The 18,969-nt window shown below is 43.4% G+C and overlaps 1 protein-coding gene across 1 annotated transcript in view; it reads right to left on the reverse strand.

The window, feature by feature from the left end:
• Adarb2 (adenosine deaminase RNA specific B2 (inactive)) overlaps positions 1-18,969 on the reverse strand; it is a 568,842-nt gene that overhangs the window by 21,922 nt on the left and 527,951 nt on the right. Inside the window, exon 8 of the mRNA XM_041630701.1 lies at positions 6,028-6,209. Within this exon, the coding sequence (XP_041486635.1) occupies positions 6,028-6,209 (182 nt within the window). The remainder of the gene's footprint in view (positions 1-6,027; positions 6,210-18,969) is intronic.

Consider the following 18,969-nt stretch of genomic DNA (forward strand, 5'->3'; position numbering starts at 1 on the left):
TTGTTTTCACTATATTGAATTCGCAGGAAGGCTCATTGGCAGACTTCTTTAGGGTAGCCGGTTCAGGTAATGATGCAATCTCCCCCCGACCCGCCCACCACACAGCAGCCCCCAACGATCGAAGGCTTGGGCCAGCCTCAGCACACTCACGGATTTCTGGTCCTGAAGTTGGCTGCAGTTTAGCTTGTGTTATGCAGAATATTTTAAGTCTGTCATTGAGACATTACTATGCACTGTGTGCCCGTAGCAACGAGGGTATCCTTTTCAGCTTGGCTGGTTCTTTTTAACCCAGAACGGCTTCAGTCACATCCAAATTGCAGGGCTTCGTTCTCCTGATGCACGCATGTCACCTCTTAAGGTGACTCTGCAAACTGACCTTGAGGGAAGTTAATTTGCTTGTTTGAGTGTGATTATTATTATTATCTTTATGCCACACCTCATCCTCCCTACTCTTGTTTTTTTTTTCTCCCAGAAATCAGGATGATTTCTTTTTAAAATTTGCATGATTCATTTTCAAATGTCCATCAAAGGCAATGAAGTTACTGCGTAGGGGTTTGATCAGATGGCCCATCAAGGTGTAGCCTAATTTGCATCTCGACGGTAATGAAAACCATATTCTAAGTAAGTTAAGACTGACGGGTTCAGTCAGACCACACTGCTTGCAGGGGAGGCAGATGCCACATGGGCTCGGGGAGAGGACAAAGAGTCTCAAGGGCTGTGCTAGTATCCCAAGCCCATCAGGTGGCCCTGGATTTCTCTAATTGTCCTTTTCTAGTCACGGATTTCACACTTAACATTTAAAAGTTCTTTGTGTGTGCATGCGTGTTTGGTTGCATTCACCTGTGTATGCGTGTGTGGAGGCCAGAGGCTGACTTGTGGGCACCCTCCTCTCTCATTCTCCATGTTTATTATTACAAGTTTATCTCCATTCCTGCACATGTGTGACCGCACACTCCATGCATGTGGAGGTAGGATGACAACCTGCAGAGGCGAGTCTCTCCTGTTATGTCATTGAGTTTCTCTTATGCCTACTGCTGCTTTATCTATGTAAAATTTTATTCAACTTTGGTTTGGAGGAATCAGACTCTGGTTGTCAGGCTTGTGCGACAAATGCTCTAAACCACTGAGCCATCCTGTGGCCCTCCACATTATGTTTTGAGATGGGTACTCTTTAGAGAACCCGAAGCTGACCATTTTGGCAAGACTGACTGGCCAGTGAGCTCCAGGGATCTTCCTGTCTCTGCCCTTCCTGGTGCTGGCTTTACAGGTATGCTGGCTTGTATGCTGGTGCTGGGCACCTAACTTAGGTCCCTTTGTTTGTTCAGTGCGTACTTTGCCAGCTGAGTCATCTCTACTGCCACAGTAAAGAAAAGTTACCATTTTATTTATGTTGCCACGTTACCAGATAAGCATGTCATTTATAAAGAGCACAGACAGGAGACTGGATGCCCAAGAAGGAATGTACTGGTTCCCAGAGGACGGACAAAGGCCACTCCCTTGACAGTGGGCTGGTAGGGAGGTTGCATTGTAGTTTCCATCTCTTAGTGTTTGTTAATTTTAAGTCACTGTTAAAAAGACTTATTTTATATGTGTGTTTCTGTGTGTGGGCATGAGTGCAGGTGCCCACAGGGATCTGAAGAGGGCATTGGATCCCCTGAACTGGAGTTACAGGTGATTGACAGCTGTGGGGAACCAAACTCAGGTCTTATGCAAGTGCAGCAAGCACTCAGAACTCATGAGTTATCTGTCCCGCCCCTAAATCATGTTTTTTAAACTCTTAGGTAAATGCAGAAGAATGAGGACAACCCAAGGAGTTCGGAGCACAGAAAAAGATAGAATGTAAACCCATTATAAGAAATAGAAAGTCCCTTAAGTTTAATCTACCCTAAATCTAAGAACTATGCCAGAATTTGGGGACATCTACTATGGAGACATTCACATATGCTTCCAAACCAGCCATTTCGCTACGGTGTCTAGAGCTAGTTTCGTTAATCAGTTACAGCGAGTCCTTGTCACTTTAAGGAAAGACAGGATAAAGTAAAACAAGGAATAATGAAAACAAAAAAGAAAGAATTTGGTCCCCAAGTAACATTTTCCCCGCATTGCTGAAATTATTGACAATTTAAAAAAATAAATACAATTTTCTAGCCCTCAAGGCGAACCTTTCACTTCCGAGCTTGACGATAGATGGGTCTTCGGTGCCGCGCGAGTGACTGCGAGAGCAGCGGGCAGCTAAGAGTTTCGGACACACTCCAGCGCCTCGCCCCGCTGCTCCCACACCGCTCCTCCCGCAGTTAGATGTTGCCGCCTCTTTAACTAGCCTCGTTTCGCATTATTAGTTTTTATGCAGTTGAAAAAAAATAGCCATCTAAGAAGCTGTATTGCACTGCCTCAGGATAAAGTCTGACATATTAGAAGAATTTAAAGTTTAAGCCAGATCTGAATCTAAATCCTTGTTCCTTTTGGTTAAATAGAGCGCCTTCAGGAATATATTGAATTTGCGTGAGTCTCTTTTAGTGTTAATTAATGTGTACTCATGGATACGAAGGTTGCACATGTGTGCACATGCGTGTGGAGGCCAGAGGTCAACATCCAGTATCGTTCTTTAGGATCATCATCCACCTCCCGAGACAGGGTTTCTCAGGGACTCAGTCTCCAAGGAGACTAGATTGTCTGGACATCCAGCCACAAAGCTGGGTCTTTTAATGTGTATTTTAGAGCTGGGGGGCTCAGGTCCTCATGCCTGCAAGGCAAACGTTTTAGACTGAGATAGCTCCCTAACCTTCCTTTGGCATTTGAAAACTGGAGGGACTAGTGAGAGGTTTTGGTTGGTATAAAGATTGAATGAGATGATTCATGGCGTAAAGTCAACATTGAGAGACAGGCCTGTTTCACAAGGGTTACCTCATTTCTCTAAACGGTTTTGCCACTCACTGGATACTTGGGAACTTTATAATCGCTGTACCGCTCAGAACATACCACTCTTCTTGCCTCTTTTCTGTTCCCAAGAGTATTATCCAGAGGCTGTTCATTTCTCAAGAGCTGTTATGGTGAGAGTAATGGATTCTGCAGCCTAGATGGAACCCAACGGCAGCCTTGAGAGCTCGGACTTTTCAGGTGAACAAAAACCCCTCCCATTATGTATATCATGGACCCCATCACACATTCTGTGTTGAGGAGCTAGGAACAAAAGTAGGGGTATGGGGTGATGTAATAAACAGAAGTAAGCAAGCACACAGAGGGATGATTCCCCACTGTCTGTGCATATGACCCCAGCCTTATTAATACCAGCTCAGCCCTCAGGCTGGAGATGAAGTAATCACTCCTTGCACAAGAGCGCAAGGCTATTTACAGTGAAATAAGACAAAGTCTTTTTTTTTTTTCTTTTTCGAGACAGGGTTTCTCTGTAGCTTTGGAGCCTGTCCTAGAACTAGCTCTTGTAGACCAGGCTGGCCTCAAACTCAAAGAGAGCTGCCTACTTCTGCTTACCGAGTGCTGGGGTTAAAGGCATGTGCCACCCCTGCCCGGCTAAGACAAAGTCTTAATACAAACAGTTGTTAAACATTCCTGAGTGGTGCCCCTTCCTGTGAGGTAGCCTTGTTGAGACTGGCCAACATTTGAATATGAGTTCTTCTTAGCTGCACACTTGGAACCCCGGGATGTAGCAATGGTCAATAACTCCTCTGCCTTTAAACACAGAATAACGCTAATCTCTCTGTGTATCTCAGGCTGGTCTGTAATTCGTTATGTGTCAAGGCTGTCCTTGATCCCATGGTCCTCTCTCAGCTTCCCAAATACTCAAATTACAGGCATGTGTCAATATACTCAGCTTCAGGAGCGAGGGTTGAGCCCAATGTCCCAGTGCTATGAACTCTCCTCACTGCTAAAAGAAAGAGGAGTCTCAGTTAAGGACCCCAGGAGCTTAGAGAGCATCTAAACTGTCTAGGGTTTTAATGTGTGAAGGACTGAGTTGTGACACACAGAACTCCCTTTCCACCTTCTCTGTTTTAGCTTTTTGCATTAGTGATCTTATTTAACATAACCTTTAAGTGGTCAATATTGTAGAATAAATGAATAAAAGGCTTCCAGGCTGTATCTCCTCTTAAGAATTTCCTCAACATAGATCTGCACTTTGCCTGGATTATTTCATGTCACCCCCACCATAGCTCACATGAGGCCCCCTTTCACACCCGATCTTATAATGTGGAGCAATTTAAAAACTCTGGGAATAAGTCATAGGCCCAACTGCAACATATAGATACGCAGACATTCACAGAGTACACACACAGATATACACACAGACAGTCAGTCAGACAGATAGACAAATACATACATATACAAAGTTACATAGACACACAGACACCCAAACAACTGCTTTGTCTTACTGTTTTTTTCCTGAGTCTTGAACTGTATTACTTTTCTCATTGCTGTGACCAAGTTACTTGACAGAAGCAACTTAAGAGAAAAAGAGCTTACACTAGCTTACGGTTTGAGGAGATACAGTCCATCACAGAGGAGCCTACTGAAGCTGGTTGTATTGGACAAACAGTCAGGAGGCATTGCAGAGAGGAAGTGAGGCTATAAGACTCGAGGCTTGTACCCAGTGACCTACTTCCTCTCATATGGCTCTACCTCCTAAAAGTGTACAGCCTTTCCAAACAGTGCCACTGGCTGGGGACTAATCTAAAAACCCAATAGCCTGTGGAAGGCATTTCACATTCACACCACAGCACAAGCTAAAAGCAAACCAGCCAAGCCGGGGAATGCTCGCCTCTATCTCCTGGAGCAGAGCCCGGGTCTGTTCATGCACAGGGAGTTCCACTGCTGCTCAGTGTGTCTTCCTGATTTTACTACAAGTTGTTCCTCCAGAGAGGTCTCCTGATGCAAAAGGGGAAGCCACTTAAAGACCGAGAGTTTTTCCACCAAGTTCTCACCCCAGGGCTAACAGGACAGGATTAAAACCCACATGCTTCTTCCTCCTGCTCAGGTTGTCTCCCGGAAGCTTCCAGTTACTACAGAAGTCCAGTGGTCCCAGGGGATAAATACCACCTTTACAGGGCCTTGGAGACTTCTCCCTGCCCCTTCCGATGGCACACAAAATTTCACACCTTTCAGTGTTTCCATGTCTGTGTGACCTGTAACCTTTGCAACTAACTGTTGCTAGGTGGGGTGATATGTCTTTCTCCCTAAGAGCACCTAGAGTCTACCAGAAGTAGCAAGTGTAGTTTGTTCTTCCTGCCAGTCCCTGCAACAGAGAGTGTCCTAGGTTCTGCAGCACACTCAGGTGACCTGGGGGCTGACTGACCCTCCCAGTTTTTCTTTAGTTTGTGGTCTGTGTATGTATGTGTGTGTGCATGCATGTGCACATACGTGTACATGTGTGTGTATATGTGTGTGTTACAGTGACAGGATGAACAGTGAGATGTCAGAGAACAACCCTGAGTGTCAGTCCTTGCTTTTCACCTTATTTGAGACAAGGTCTTTTATTTGTCATTGCATAAATACATCAGGCTAATTGACCAGTGAGCTTCTAGGGATTCAGTTGTCTCTAACTCCCATCACCCCAAAAGACTGCTGGAATTACAGATGGGCACTACCATGTTCATTTTTTTCTACATGGATTCTGGGATCCAAGCTTAGACTCTCACACACCAGGGATACCTAAGGAGCTGGTGACTTCTTGAACCTCATTGCATTAGCAGGGTCTTTGTGTGAGCTACTTTAACTACTGTGGTGAAAACAAGATACTGACATGTGATGTGCTAGATCCTACATGAACTCACACTAAAATGTTGCCTATTATCAGGTATACTATGATCACATACACACAAGCAAACACACACACACAGGCACACACACGTCCATATTAAGTTTCTCCATTGTTGTCAATTTATTCATTATGTCTAAAATTGCCATTGCCAAGATGAATGCAATCAGACAAAGGTTGCAACCATGGGGCCTATGTTCAGCAGCTTGAAGACAAGGAGGAGGAGGTTGCAGGTCTCTGTCTTGAGACTGCTCTCTTACCACTAAGAAGAGGCTTGTTTTGCCGGTATGAGGCAGGCAGCTGGCCGATGCCCTCCATCCTGTGGCTCATGACCCGTGCAAGGTGGCCCGTGTGGTGCAGGCTTCCCACAATGACGCTGTGGAGGTACACAGGCTCGATGAAGTGGCAGAGGAGAGCACCTTGCAGTCCCAGCACGTTCCAGCTAGAAGGAAAAGCAAGGGTGAAGTCAGTGGGATTCCTGTGTCTGCTGGGGATGCAGAGCTGGTCGCTCATGGGCCATTCAGGGAGCTGGGTCTGTGAGTGATGTTGGTGTGGCTCTGTCCTTCAGCTGCCTGCTCCTTTCCATGACCCCTTTTCCAGCCTGGGGAACAATGGCCTGGGAACTTCTCAGAGGCAAGTTATCAGGGTGGCCTCTGATGATTCTGCTAGACTCTAAGGATCTAGTCCTGACTCTGATAGTGTCTCTGCATGTTCAGTAAACTCATCTTCCTTTTTTACGAGTTGTTAGAGAGACAGGAAGTGCCATTCTCTCAGTGACTTCAAATTAGATTGTTTAAAAGAAGATGCTTGGTTACCAAAGGGAATCGGAAGTTTTTTTCTTACATACTATCTGGAAAAGGTTCCGAAACTGAATTTGATGATTTCCATTTTGGGAAAAGCATTGACTTCCATCCCCTTTGTCCTACTGTGTTGAAATTGAAGGACATTAGTAAATGACCTTCTTTTGGTCTGGGGATTTTTTTTTCTTTAAATTTTAAACAACCTATATCAGAGATGACTGGCAACGGCCTTTTCTTTGAAATAAATACAGCTCTGGGTGACTGTTCTTACTTCTTCAAAGCAGAGATGCCAGAGTACTGTGAGAAACGTTTCTTTTTTATCCCCCGACCTAAATTCAGGGTAGAAAGTTCTGTGTATCTGCTACTTAAAGCAATGCTTGGTGGTTTCCACTCTACTGTGTTTCAAATGAACCACGGTTGGAGGCAGGCGTTCTGTAGCTAATTTCTTACATCATTGTTCTTTTTCATTAATTAACATTTTTTCACGGTTGGAGCCATTATTGTGGGACCTCCATGCTGTACGTCTCTTCCGATGATTAATAAGGAGTCATTATATCTCTCTTCCCGAAGCAGTCAATTAACACAGAATTCTTTCCATTAATTACCGAGTGTGTCTCTACCTGGAGAGCAATCCGCTCCAAGAACCAGTGACACCAATTGCTTTCAAAAGTTCTCTTTAAATTTTATTCCGAAAACACAAGCAATTTAGCTGGCGATATTAATCTGCCTCGGAAGCATCATGGTGAATGAGAAACATCTTTTAATCTCATGCAAGAAAAGGCAGCCATCTGGCTGGCAAGGATTTCAGGGAACCACTCTCCCAGTCTCCCTCTGTAAATGCAGGTCATTAAAGTAATGTGTTCATCTACATAAAACTCAAATGGAATATAAAAGGTAATATTTATATACAAACAATTTAGTCCTACGATTTAAACAGTCGTTGGTTTTATGAAACATTTACTTTAGACTATCAGATTTGCATAACTTCATTTAAAAATATTGTGGTCATTTTCTAGAAGTCACACCAGTCCTCTCAGCAAAGAAAGGGCTGTCCTTGGGTACATGCGCTTTATGCCAGTGTAAATATCAGAATGCACGGAGACAAAGGGCATGTCTGGAAGAAGGACATGCCCTCATTCCTGATGTCTTTTGGCTGTAATGTTTCTGCTTCATTCTGAATTTTCACTGTGAATGACACACCTGCTGTGGTTCCTCTGATGCCCTCACTTTCCACTGGTGAGTTACATCTTGTCTACGGAGCTCAGGGGAGGAGTCCTGTGATATCTGAGCTCTTCCTGGGAGGAGGAAGAATGTTAGTGGTTTTGAGTTGTGTTTGAGGAATTTGGCTTATCCCCTTATGTCTTTGTTTTTAGACATTTATTTATTTATTTATTTATTTATTTTTATTACTTTTTTCACACAATATATTCTGATCATGTTTTTCCCCTCTCTCAACTCCTCCCAATCCTCTCCATCTCTTTCTCCACCCAACCTCATGCTTCTCTCTCTCAAATATAAGACAACTAAATCAAAGAACTTAACTCAAAACAAACAAAAAAACAAGATAAGGAAGTGAGAAGCTAAGAAGAGAGATAACAAGATGGATCAATGGGTAAAGATGTCTGCTGCCAAGTCTGGGGACCTGGGTTTAATCTCTAGAACCCAACGGTTGGAAGGAAAGTTGACCTCTGACCTCCACATGTGTAGTATGGCATGCGCTGGACCCCTCGCCCAATTAAATAAGAAAAATGTAGTAAGTATTTTTTAAAGGTGAATGCACACTCTTGTAGCTTAGTCCCAGTGCTTGAGAAATGCAGGGAGAAGAATTGTGAGTTGGAGACCAGCCTAGGCAATACTCTTCTTGATACAAACAAATAGCACCCCATAAATAAACAAATAACAAATACACACATAAATAAATAAATACTGAGGAAGAATAAAATAGAATTGCTACCATGTAGTGTTTTAGACATTTTCTTTTTGGATTTGGAGATGGTGGGCAAGCATGCCAAGAAAAGGTTTGTAACAAAGGATGCTCAGAAAGTCTGTCAAGAGGCAACCATCTGAGCAAAGGGCTTTGGGTGACAGATGCAGAAGAGGAGCTTTCAACCCCTAGACTGTCGGTAAAATTTAGAAATTTCTTATCAATTAAAAGCAGAATAATATATAAATCTCCCTTGATCACAAGGCATCTTCTTCATATAAACTAAGCCCCAGACAATAAAATGAGAATTCCCATCAAGGGATATAATAATTCTTGAGACCATTAAAGTATCAGCTTTGAACAAAACTTGTGGAGCACTTTTGAGTGTTTTGATTCTACTGGATTGTCCAAAGACAAATAACTTCTATATCTGATTCCCCCTAATAACCTTTACAATAAAAAGAAAAACCAACCTCCTCTTTGCCTGGCTATAGGAGTTTAAACAAATTCAGCTAGCACGATCAATAAAACCAAATGTCTCCCTGAATATGAACTGGAGAATCCTCAGCATTCAGGATTGAATGGAAAAATACCTTTCCTTTTGTTCAAATAGCTGATATGCCTGTAATGTTGACAGAGACAGAAATCCTATGCCTAGCTTTCAATATAGATAATCCCTAGATAAATATATCTTTGTCTGTTTGTCAATCACAGAAATACCACAGATAAGTGGAGGAGAGATTTTAGAAAAGGTTGCCTTTCTTCAGCCAAGGGATGTCATCTCGTTGCTGAATTTGAACTGTGACCTCTACTTTAGGGAGAAAATGATGAGACTCAGTGTGCATGAGGCCCTCCCCAGGGGTGTGTGCCTTGAAGTTCAGACAAAGAACATCCATTGGTAATGTATATTTTGGACATTTTCTCTTTCTTCCTGTTATTTATAGCATCTTGATGTGGTCCTGGAAAAAGATGCAACTCTTTAGAATTATAAATCTGCAGCATGAGATAGTTCCATAGACACACACTTCTTCCTTCTGTACTGTCTGTTTTCTGAACAAAACACCACATCAATTGCAAAAGTTTCCCATGTTCTGTCTGAAGCCTGTAAAGGTCACCCTGAGGGAAGCAACTGTCACAGTCTGCGGGTGATACTCAGGGACTCTGGTGGAACCACGGTCTTCAACTTAGCCTGTATATTGGACCAACTAGAATCTTAAAAACATTCTCTACCTTGGTTCTTGTTTTAGTATCCATTTCTGTGATAAACACCATGACCAAAAGCATCTTGGGGAGGAGAGCATTTATTTCACCTTACAATTCCAAGTCACACTGTACATCTCTGAGGGAACCCAAGGTAGGTACTCCAGGCAGGAATTCAAACTCCTGTCTGGAGACGGGAGCTGAAGCTGAGAATGCAGAGGAATGCTGCTTACTGGCCCGCTCCTCATGGCTGGCTCACTTACTTTTCTTATAGCATCCAGGACCACCTGTCCAGGGATGGTACTGCCCACGGTAGAATGGGCACTCTCATATCAATTGTTAATCAAGAAAATGCCCCACAAACATGCCTCTAGATCAGTCTGATTGATGGTAATCCCTTAATTGAGATCCCTTCTCCTAGGTGATTCTAGTTTGTTAAGTTGTTATAAACTAACCAGTACCGTCCCCAAACACAGTCTTCTCTGATTGGTTGTGAGTCTGGACAACCCTGGGCATCAGTATTCCAACGTCATTTAATGCTGAAACTTTAGCTTCTGAGTAGTTAATGAAAATTTGGAATATAAAAGGTTCTGGTCATTTGGGCCATCCTGAACCACTTCTTCCTGTGTTGAGCAATAGTTCACTCAAAGATCCTCTAGGTGTGGTACCTGAGTGATACAGGGCTGGGCACTTGGATGAAGCACATACTCTCAGTTCCCATCCTAGACCTACCAAATCAGAACCTCTGTAGTGGATTCAAGCAGCTGTGTTTTAAACAAGTATTCCAGGTGATTCCAATGCTGTTAGAGTTTGATATCTGCCCATTTGCACTGAAATATGGTCCCACTAGTGCAGTCTGCATCCCAAGCCATTGAAAGACTATAGGAACTCCATCTTGGGATTATACTTGTTTCCACTACGTATTTCTCTACTGTCACACCACTTTCCCTCCACCTTCATGAAGACAACTAATAATGAAAAGCCAGGGTCACTTGGCTGGTCCATTCCCAGTTGACTAACCACTTTCCCCTGGTTTTCATAGGTAAAGGAGAAGAAAGATAACCATTTGAATCAATAACAGGACTTCTAGGAGCTCATCCTATGGCTATACTCTAATAAAGTACCAGAGTATATGTATCAGGTTAGTCTTTACAGAATTGTCATAAATGCAAAGCAAACTAAAGAAGACTGGAAATAATTAAGCTTCCTTTTACTGTAGAACTGATTTAATAGACTGCAGTATTTTCACAGAAAGAAAAGATATGATAGCCACACTGCTTTCCTTATTGCTTGTGGTACATACCACTTGTCCCTGTCAAGGGCTCCTCTTGAGTACCTCACCTGCCCTCTTGGTTTTCTCTGTGTACCTACTCTCACGTGGATACATCATATCCGACTGGGCTCCTGCATAATGCCTCTTCCCTGTCTTTTATTAGGACATCTAGGACTAGTTTAGATTATAGGACATCTAGGACTGGTTTAGATTATGCCTGCTCACTCTCTTTCTTTCCATACCCATAGTATCTTCACTCATTGATCTAGATAACTACTTTTGTTTTGTAGAACTGAGCATCTCAGCTCTCTGTTGTTTCCACACTTCTGAGCAGAATCCTGGAGACCAGCAGTCACCCGTGTGCCTGGGGATACCAGTCTGGCCATTGTGGCCACCTCAGTGGGTGGTTGCAGTAGTAACGGAATTGGCGTGTAAGCCACACTTTGCTGTTATTGCTTTTGTATTTGATAAGTATCATCCCCTTGATCACTCTGCTTTCATCATGAGAAATTGTACAAAACTTATTTAAACGTTGTTGTAAAAATTGCCGTGAGCTCTGTGTGAAAAAATGTGTATGAAGGATTTTGAGATGAGTAGAGTGGTATGATTGTTGATCTCTGTCTTTTGGGAGGTTGATGCAGGGCGATCATGAGTTCAAGTCCAATTGGACTTTATAGGAAGTTCCAGGCTACCTTAGGCAAAGAGACCTGGTCTCGGAAATGGGGTGGGGGAGGCTGGGAGTGTAGCTCAGTGATAGGCCCTTGCTTTGTTTGTATGCATGAAGCCCTGAGTTGAATCTCCAGTACCACCCACTGCTAAAACAGGAGATGAGAAAATCACACATCATCATCTTTTGAATTCTGTGCGGCTGGCAATGTGCTACAGAAGAGGGGCCTGCCAATAAATCAAGGAGGAAGGAAGTCAGAACTGTCCCCTAGGGGCCTAGGTGCAGAGAAGAGGGAGCCGCTGGGAAGGAGAGTGGAACAAATAGGTCTTGGCCTGGAAGGAGGGCATCCTGTTCACACACAGCCAGCCTCTCAGACGGGTGCCTGATTCTCCAGAAGGTGGCTATCATATATTTTTTTAAAAAGCAGTTCATTTTTTTTTTAACAGAGAAAGTTTAATTACCTTCACTTAAGGAGACACTGTGATCAATAATCAGGTCCAGGTACTTAAAATTAGAAGCCATATCTAAAGGAACATTCGTTCCAGAAGATTTAGATTTGCATATGCTGTTCAATATCTACTTCATTGAGACAAAAGCTGCTCTGCTTTCCCCATTCTTTAAGAAGGCGGCAGCTTCTGCTTGTGATTGTGGCTGCTCAGAGTATGAAAACCAGCTATGTACACAGGGGATGTGGATGTGATGACCACACCGCTGTCACCTGTTCCTCTGTATACAGCAGGCTGGTTGGTTGGTGACATGCTACTTAGCTTTAATTTTGTGGTTTTGAAGGTCAATTTTCACTGATGAGCTCAAACAACCCATTTTCTGTACATCCACTGAGCCTTTTTTTGTTATTTTCTTTTTTTTTTATTTATTAAAGATTTCTGTCTCTTCCCCGCCACCGCCTCCCATTTCCCTCCCCCTCCCCCAATCAAGTCCCCCTCCTTCGTCAGCCCAAAGAGCAACCAGGGTTCTCTGCCCAGTGGGAAGTCCAAGGACCACCCACCTCCATCCAGGTCTAGTAAGGTGAGCATCTGATGTGGGAGTGTCATATATCAATCTGTTGATTTCATTGGTTAAGCAATAAAGAAACTGCTTGGCCCTCATAGGTTAAAACATAGGTGGGAGGAGTAAACAGAACAGAATGCTGAGAGAAAGAAACTGAGTCAGGGAGTCGCCATGATTCTCCCACTCCAGGCAGATGCAGGTTAAGATCATTCCTGGTAAGCCAGCTCGTGGGCTACATAGATTATAAGAAATGGGCTAGTCCAGGTGCGAGAGCTAGCCTAGAAGAGGCTAGATAGAAATGGGCCAAGCGGTGTTTAAAAGAATACAGTTTCTGTGTAATTATTTCAGGTAAAGCTAGCCGTGGGGGCAGCCGGGTGCCGGGGACGCAGCCCCGCCGCTCCTATTTCAACAAGCGTCCAAACTGCCTAGGCTCCCACAAAGAAATCCACTGAGCCTTTAAGGGTGTTGTTAGAGCTGAGATTTTCGGAACATATTTTATTGTGATTTTTATCTGGCTTCATGATTTTCCAGAGTTAAGCTAAATGAGTGACTTTTCTCATGATGTCGTATTGTATTCCTAAGACATCCATAGCAAACAATTACATCCACATGGCCCCAAACAGCAGAAACACATCTCTTACGACTCTGGGGATCAGAGGTCTGAAATCAAGCAGTCAACCTGCCTGGCCATATTTCCCCTGGAGGCTCTGGAGAGGATGCATCCTCGCCTACTCCAGCTGCTGGGGCCAATTGTTGGTGCTCTTGCATTATGTCTGCATCAATTCAAACTCTGCCTTCTGCCATGTGTATTCTCCTCTGCCTGTCCCCACACTTTCTCTGCCTTTCTTTTACAAGGACACATGTGGTTGCCTTCAGAAGCCATCTGAGGTAGGGCACATGCCTCCATTAGTCTCCTCGACTTAATTCTGCCATTTAAAGTTGGAGTCTGGAATGACACATATTTTTAGAGGTGTCTGTTCACTAGCTACACCCCAGCTGATTCCATCTTGAGAAGACATTGCTTCCCCTTCATCACAGATCCTACACAGGAAATCTGAGATCTAGAACAATTTTTTTTGGTTGGGGGGAGCACTCCTCATAGTAGTAATGACCTGGAAACATAGCAAGCAGTCAGCAAGAGAAAGAGAAGCAGCTAGTGGCATAAATACTAGCAGTAATACGCTCTCACTAAAGTGCTTGCTATTTTAGTAAAGAGCTGTGGTTGTAGCTCTAAGGAACACCCTATAAGTCAACTGGTAAATACAACGAAATCCTAACTGTAGGAAAAAAATGTAAGTTAAGAAAAAGATAGACAGGAACATAGCAGAGTTGGCTACTATTCTCTGTGACTGTTGGCATATTAGCTGTTATTTCTTATATTTTCCTGATTTTTCTTTATTTTATTTCCCTTTTCTTGAGACAGAGTCTCACTGTGTACTCCAGGTTGGCTTTGAACTCCCTAGATAGCTTAGGCTTTTCCAAACTTATGTTAGTCCTCCTGCCTCACCTCCTAGAGAACTGAGGCATATATATATGCCTTGACACTTTGTTGATTGGATCATACTCTTGACCTGGGCGATTTTAAAAATTATTATTATTATTATTATTGTTATTTTTACAGTGCTGGGGATGGAACCCAAAGCCTGAGTATCAGGAAAGTGCTGTAGCCCTGAACTATAATTCTAGCCATTGATTCTATGGGATAGGGTCTCGCTATATAGCTCAAGCTGGCCTTGATCTTGGTATCCTCTTGGCTCAGCCTTCCAAGTGATATAGGGATATTTAGTCCAGAGATTTAGTTCTGTTTTCTGTGAAAGCCTGACACTCACAAGGGGTAGTTATTTCTACCCACTTTGAACTTGTGAGTTAGCCTTTATGTCCAGAATGTTTAGCATCAGGGTTTTAACTAAGAGTTTTTTGTTTGGATTTCTTTTTACTTTTTATGTGTATATGTCCCCAAGAGTGTTTCTTTCTTTCTTTTTTTATGTGCTTGTCTTTGTGTTTATTTTATTTTTTTTAAATTTATTTATTTATTAAAGATTTCTGTCTCTTCCCCGCCACCGCCTCCCATTTCCCTCCCCCTCCCCCAACTAAGTCCCCCTCCCTCGTCAGCCCAAAGAGCAATCAGGGTTCCCTGCCCTGTGGGAAGTCCAAGGACCACCCACCTCCATCCAGGTCTAGTAAGGTCAGCATCTAAACTGCCTAGGCTCCCACAAAGCCAGTACGTGCAGTAGGATCAAAAACCCATTGCCGTTGTTCTTGAGTTCTCAGTAGTCCTCATTGTCTGCTATTTCTACGCGGGTCAATGTGTATGCGAGTGTGTGTGTGTGTGTGCGCGTGCGTGCGTGCACACACACAGATGCTCTATGTACCTACATGTGAAGAAAAGTACAATGGATAAAGGATAATGGGTAAGAGTCCCCCCTCCTAACATACGAACTGACTCTTTTATAACAGAGAACTCCACTCATTGGATGCTTCCTAGAGGAGCACAAGGTCTCATGGAAAAGAATCATGAAATGGAACTTCAAGGGGTTTGGTTGATGTTCCAGTGAGGGTCTCATCCCTTGATAAGGAATTAGAACTGTCAGGATGGTCCACAGTTACAGTCACTATTGTCTGCCTTGGAGATGAACTGTCCTTGTGCAGACCAAAGGAAGGATGGAGTTCCAGCGAAAGCCTCGAACTCTAGACAGAAGGAAGAATGCTTTCGAACATTAGCTGACAGGTAACTAAAGGTGTTTTGTGCACTGTTATTTTATAGTTCATGATAAAGCATGACAGAAATTTCAAGCTTTCTGTATCATTTTATTGTTGTCCTGTAAACTGATCATACCACTAACCCTGTAAAATGAAATCAATTTTTACTCATAAAATTCTGTACCTAAAAGAATGGCTGTTATTACCTAGCAATACTGTCCTGTAGGTGCCATTGATCATAAGCAGGGAGCCCAGGTAATATTTTTGATCTGCACGTGGGGGAATGATACAGCTGTGCTAATTGTTCGGATCCTTGAATATATCAGGCTCCAGTCCATTTTTCTTTAATATTTCAGGGAATTTTCAAAGAGAACCACAGATTTTTCTAGTGGATGTGTTTCCTCCCCCTTAATTAGAAACACCATATTATTATTATTATTATTATTATTATTATTATTATTGCTCATCTTAACATGCAGAAGTCCCAAGAAATAAAGGGTGAGAAAGAAGTCACCTGGACTCATTTTTTTTATAGTGCTCAAGCAGAACTACATTTATTAAGAGAGATCTACTACATAAATCTACCACATAGATCTCTCTTAATAAATGGAAGCTGTATGTATGGAAGCATCATGTGGGATAAGACTGATTTTCTTGAAAAGAAAACCCAGTAGGTTTAGTTGATATTTAACACCTCTGTAAGATCTATGGGCAGCACAAATAACTTCTTGCCTTCAGCGAAAAGATTACAGTCACCTAAAATATTAGTTTCCAAGTGTCGGGGAGATGGCTCAGTTGGCAAAAGTGCTTCTGATGCAAACACAAGGACCTGAGTTTAGACCCCAAGTTGCATAAAAAGCTGGTTGCAGGGCACTTGTCTGCAGTTCTAGACTATGGCGGCAGCTCCCTGGCTCACTGCCTCTCCAGCTGAGTGGAATTGGTGAGCTCCAGGATCAGTGAGAGACACCCACTTGAAAACTAAGGTGGGGAATGATTGAAGAATATTCTGGACCTTGGCCTCAACTCTTCATGTTCACACACCCACATGTTGTGCTTGCCATTGAATGCACACCTGTGCACACATATGAAGACCTGAAGCCACATTAAAAACAAAAGCAGATAGGGTAGTGTGTGCCTGTAACACCAGCACTGGAGGATGGCAGAGGCAGAAGGATCCTGGCTGGTCAGTTTAGCTGAATCAGGGAATTCCAGGCTTGGTGATAAAAAAAAAAAAAAAAGGTGGAGAAGTAATTGAGGAAGACATCTGATGCCAACTTCTGATTTCCACAGTGAAGGTTTCACATGTATATGAGCCCTTGCAAATACATGTGCGCATATGCGCGCGCGCGAGCACACACACACACACACACACACCCTATTTAGGGATGAATTCTAAGGAAGAATGAAGATTCCTTAAAACAGACAATAAATGCACATCCAGTCTCACATAAGTTATTTCTAGAATCTCTCTACACTTGGTGGTCTTAATATACTGGCAGCAGTTAGCTCCCTCCCTTAAAAAGCAGTACACTTTTTTTTTTAGTTATTTATTTATTATGTATACAATATTCTGTCTGTGTGTATGCCTGCAGGCTAGAAGAGGGCACCAGACCTCATTACAGATGGTTGTGAGCCACCATGTGGTTGCTGGGAATTGAACTCAGGACCTTCGGAAGAGCAGGCAATGCTCTTAACCGCAGGGCAGGGAACCCTGACTGCTCTTTGGACTGGAGAGGGAGGGGGAGAGGAGTGGGGGGAGGGGGAGAAGGGTGGGAGGAGGGGGAGGGAAAAGGGAGGCTGGGAGGAGGTGGAAACTTGTTTTTTTTTTTTCTCCTTTTCTCAATAAAAAAAAATGGAAAAAAAAAAGCAGTACACTTGTAGCTTATTCTAGTTCCCTTGGTGCAAATGCTATGACCCGACCAGTTTTGGGCTGCCAGTCTGAGGTCACTGAGCACAGACTTAGGAGGTACACTGGTTTGGGCAGCAGCTCATGACTTTATAAAGATGTTTGTAGTATTCCCTTATGTGGACATAGTAGCTGTAAATAATTCAAAAAACACACATATTGGTCAGATGATTCTGAAGTGGCAAACTTGAAGTGTTTACTACTTTTAGTATAATTTAGCTGCAAGTGTGTATATTTTCATTTTTAATAATGACTGTATTTAACATCTGACTTTCAAAACTGCTTGAAAAATTTAATAATAAATCCCCGAGTGCAGCTGGTTCCAACGTGATGAGATATTGGGCGCAGTATATCATGTGTTACAGGCTGTGCAGCCCAGTGTATCCTCCCAGTATTTTATAGACTATATTTCCTGTGTTTTTGCATGCACATAGCCTCACTGAGTGTCAGTAATCCATTCAGTTAGCAAGTTTTGTATGCACCTGTGTGTGAAGGTCCTCTGCTCTGAGCAGTATTTAAGCCCTAGGTTGAGATTTTATTTTTGTACAGGCTAGAAAACAAATGTACAATCCATTATCAGACTGTCTCTTTGTGAAGCCTTCGTACAAATAATGCACACTGCAGATGCTTATGGTCTTGAACCATTATCATAACATATATTCCTGCTCAAAAATGGCAAATGCGCCTCTGCTCTAAAATAGCTCATGTGTGAGCACTCACGTTCCTATGTTATGCTCAGGGTCTGGCTGTGGAGGAGGTACAAGGACTTCCATGCCAAAGGAAGTGGTTCCTCTGCCAATTGCTCCAGCCTGGTCCAGCCAGAACTGTTTAGAGTGACTGTATTATCTCTGCCACTGTTGTGGTCATCTTTACCCTGTCCTCATCATCATTACCAATAAGCACTGTTTATCAAGAGCCATCATGTGCATCTCACTGTGACAGACACCATGCAAATCAAGTGGCATCAATGATCCCATGAAGGTCAAGCTCAAACACAAGCAAACAGCATTAGGTATCCCTGCCATTTCAGGGCAGGAGACAGGGTGTGTGATGGCATGGGATAGAAGGAGGGCAGGGCTGCAACTTCTCAGCGTTCCCTGCAGGACAGGGAAGCGATAGCACACTAGGTGATGAGAGAAGATGGAACTGAGCAGTTCGTGTGAGCTCAGAGCTCTATGGTTGAGGAGTGTATGTGAGCAGCAATGAGATGGAAGGAGGAGGGAGGAGGGAGGAAAGGATGGAGGGATGGAGGGCAAGAATAGGAGAAAGGCAGGAAGATCCTAAGACAAAGGGAGAGAGACATGGGGAGTGACAGAGAAATAGAAAGACAGAGGAAGAAACAGAGAGGGGGACTAGACAGGAAGATACAGGGATGGATAGACAAGGGACAGAGACAACAAGAAAGACAGAAGAAGAGAAGAGACTGAGAGAACAAGAGAAAGTAAGGGAGGCAGAAGAGAAAGTGAAGCTCAGAAGGAGGAAACTGGGAGGTGCCCTTGAGGGGTCACAACAAGATGCAAGGGCATCTCTAAGTTCTGGCCTCCATCATACCCCTCTGTTCTGTCCTGTCTTCTCCTACCGTCACCACATCTGGCAAAGAGGACTTAAGTGGGTGGATGGTGTGAACCCACCTGGTGCCAGGGGATTGGTTCCTGAGCTAGTTCAGGGAGTGGTCTCTCTGTGGCCAGCTGGAGCAGAGACATTACTGTTTCCCCTAGCAATTG

This window comes from Microtus oregoni, unplaced genomic scaffold (genome assembly GCF_018167655.1).
Source record: "Microtus oregoni isolate MIOR12 unplaced genomic scaffold, Mior012 000035F_ref0000213, whole genome shotgun sequence".
Classification (NCBI taxonomy): Eukaryota; Metazoa; Chordata; class Mammalia; order Rodentia; family Cricetidae; genus Microtus; species Microtus oregoni.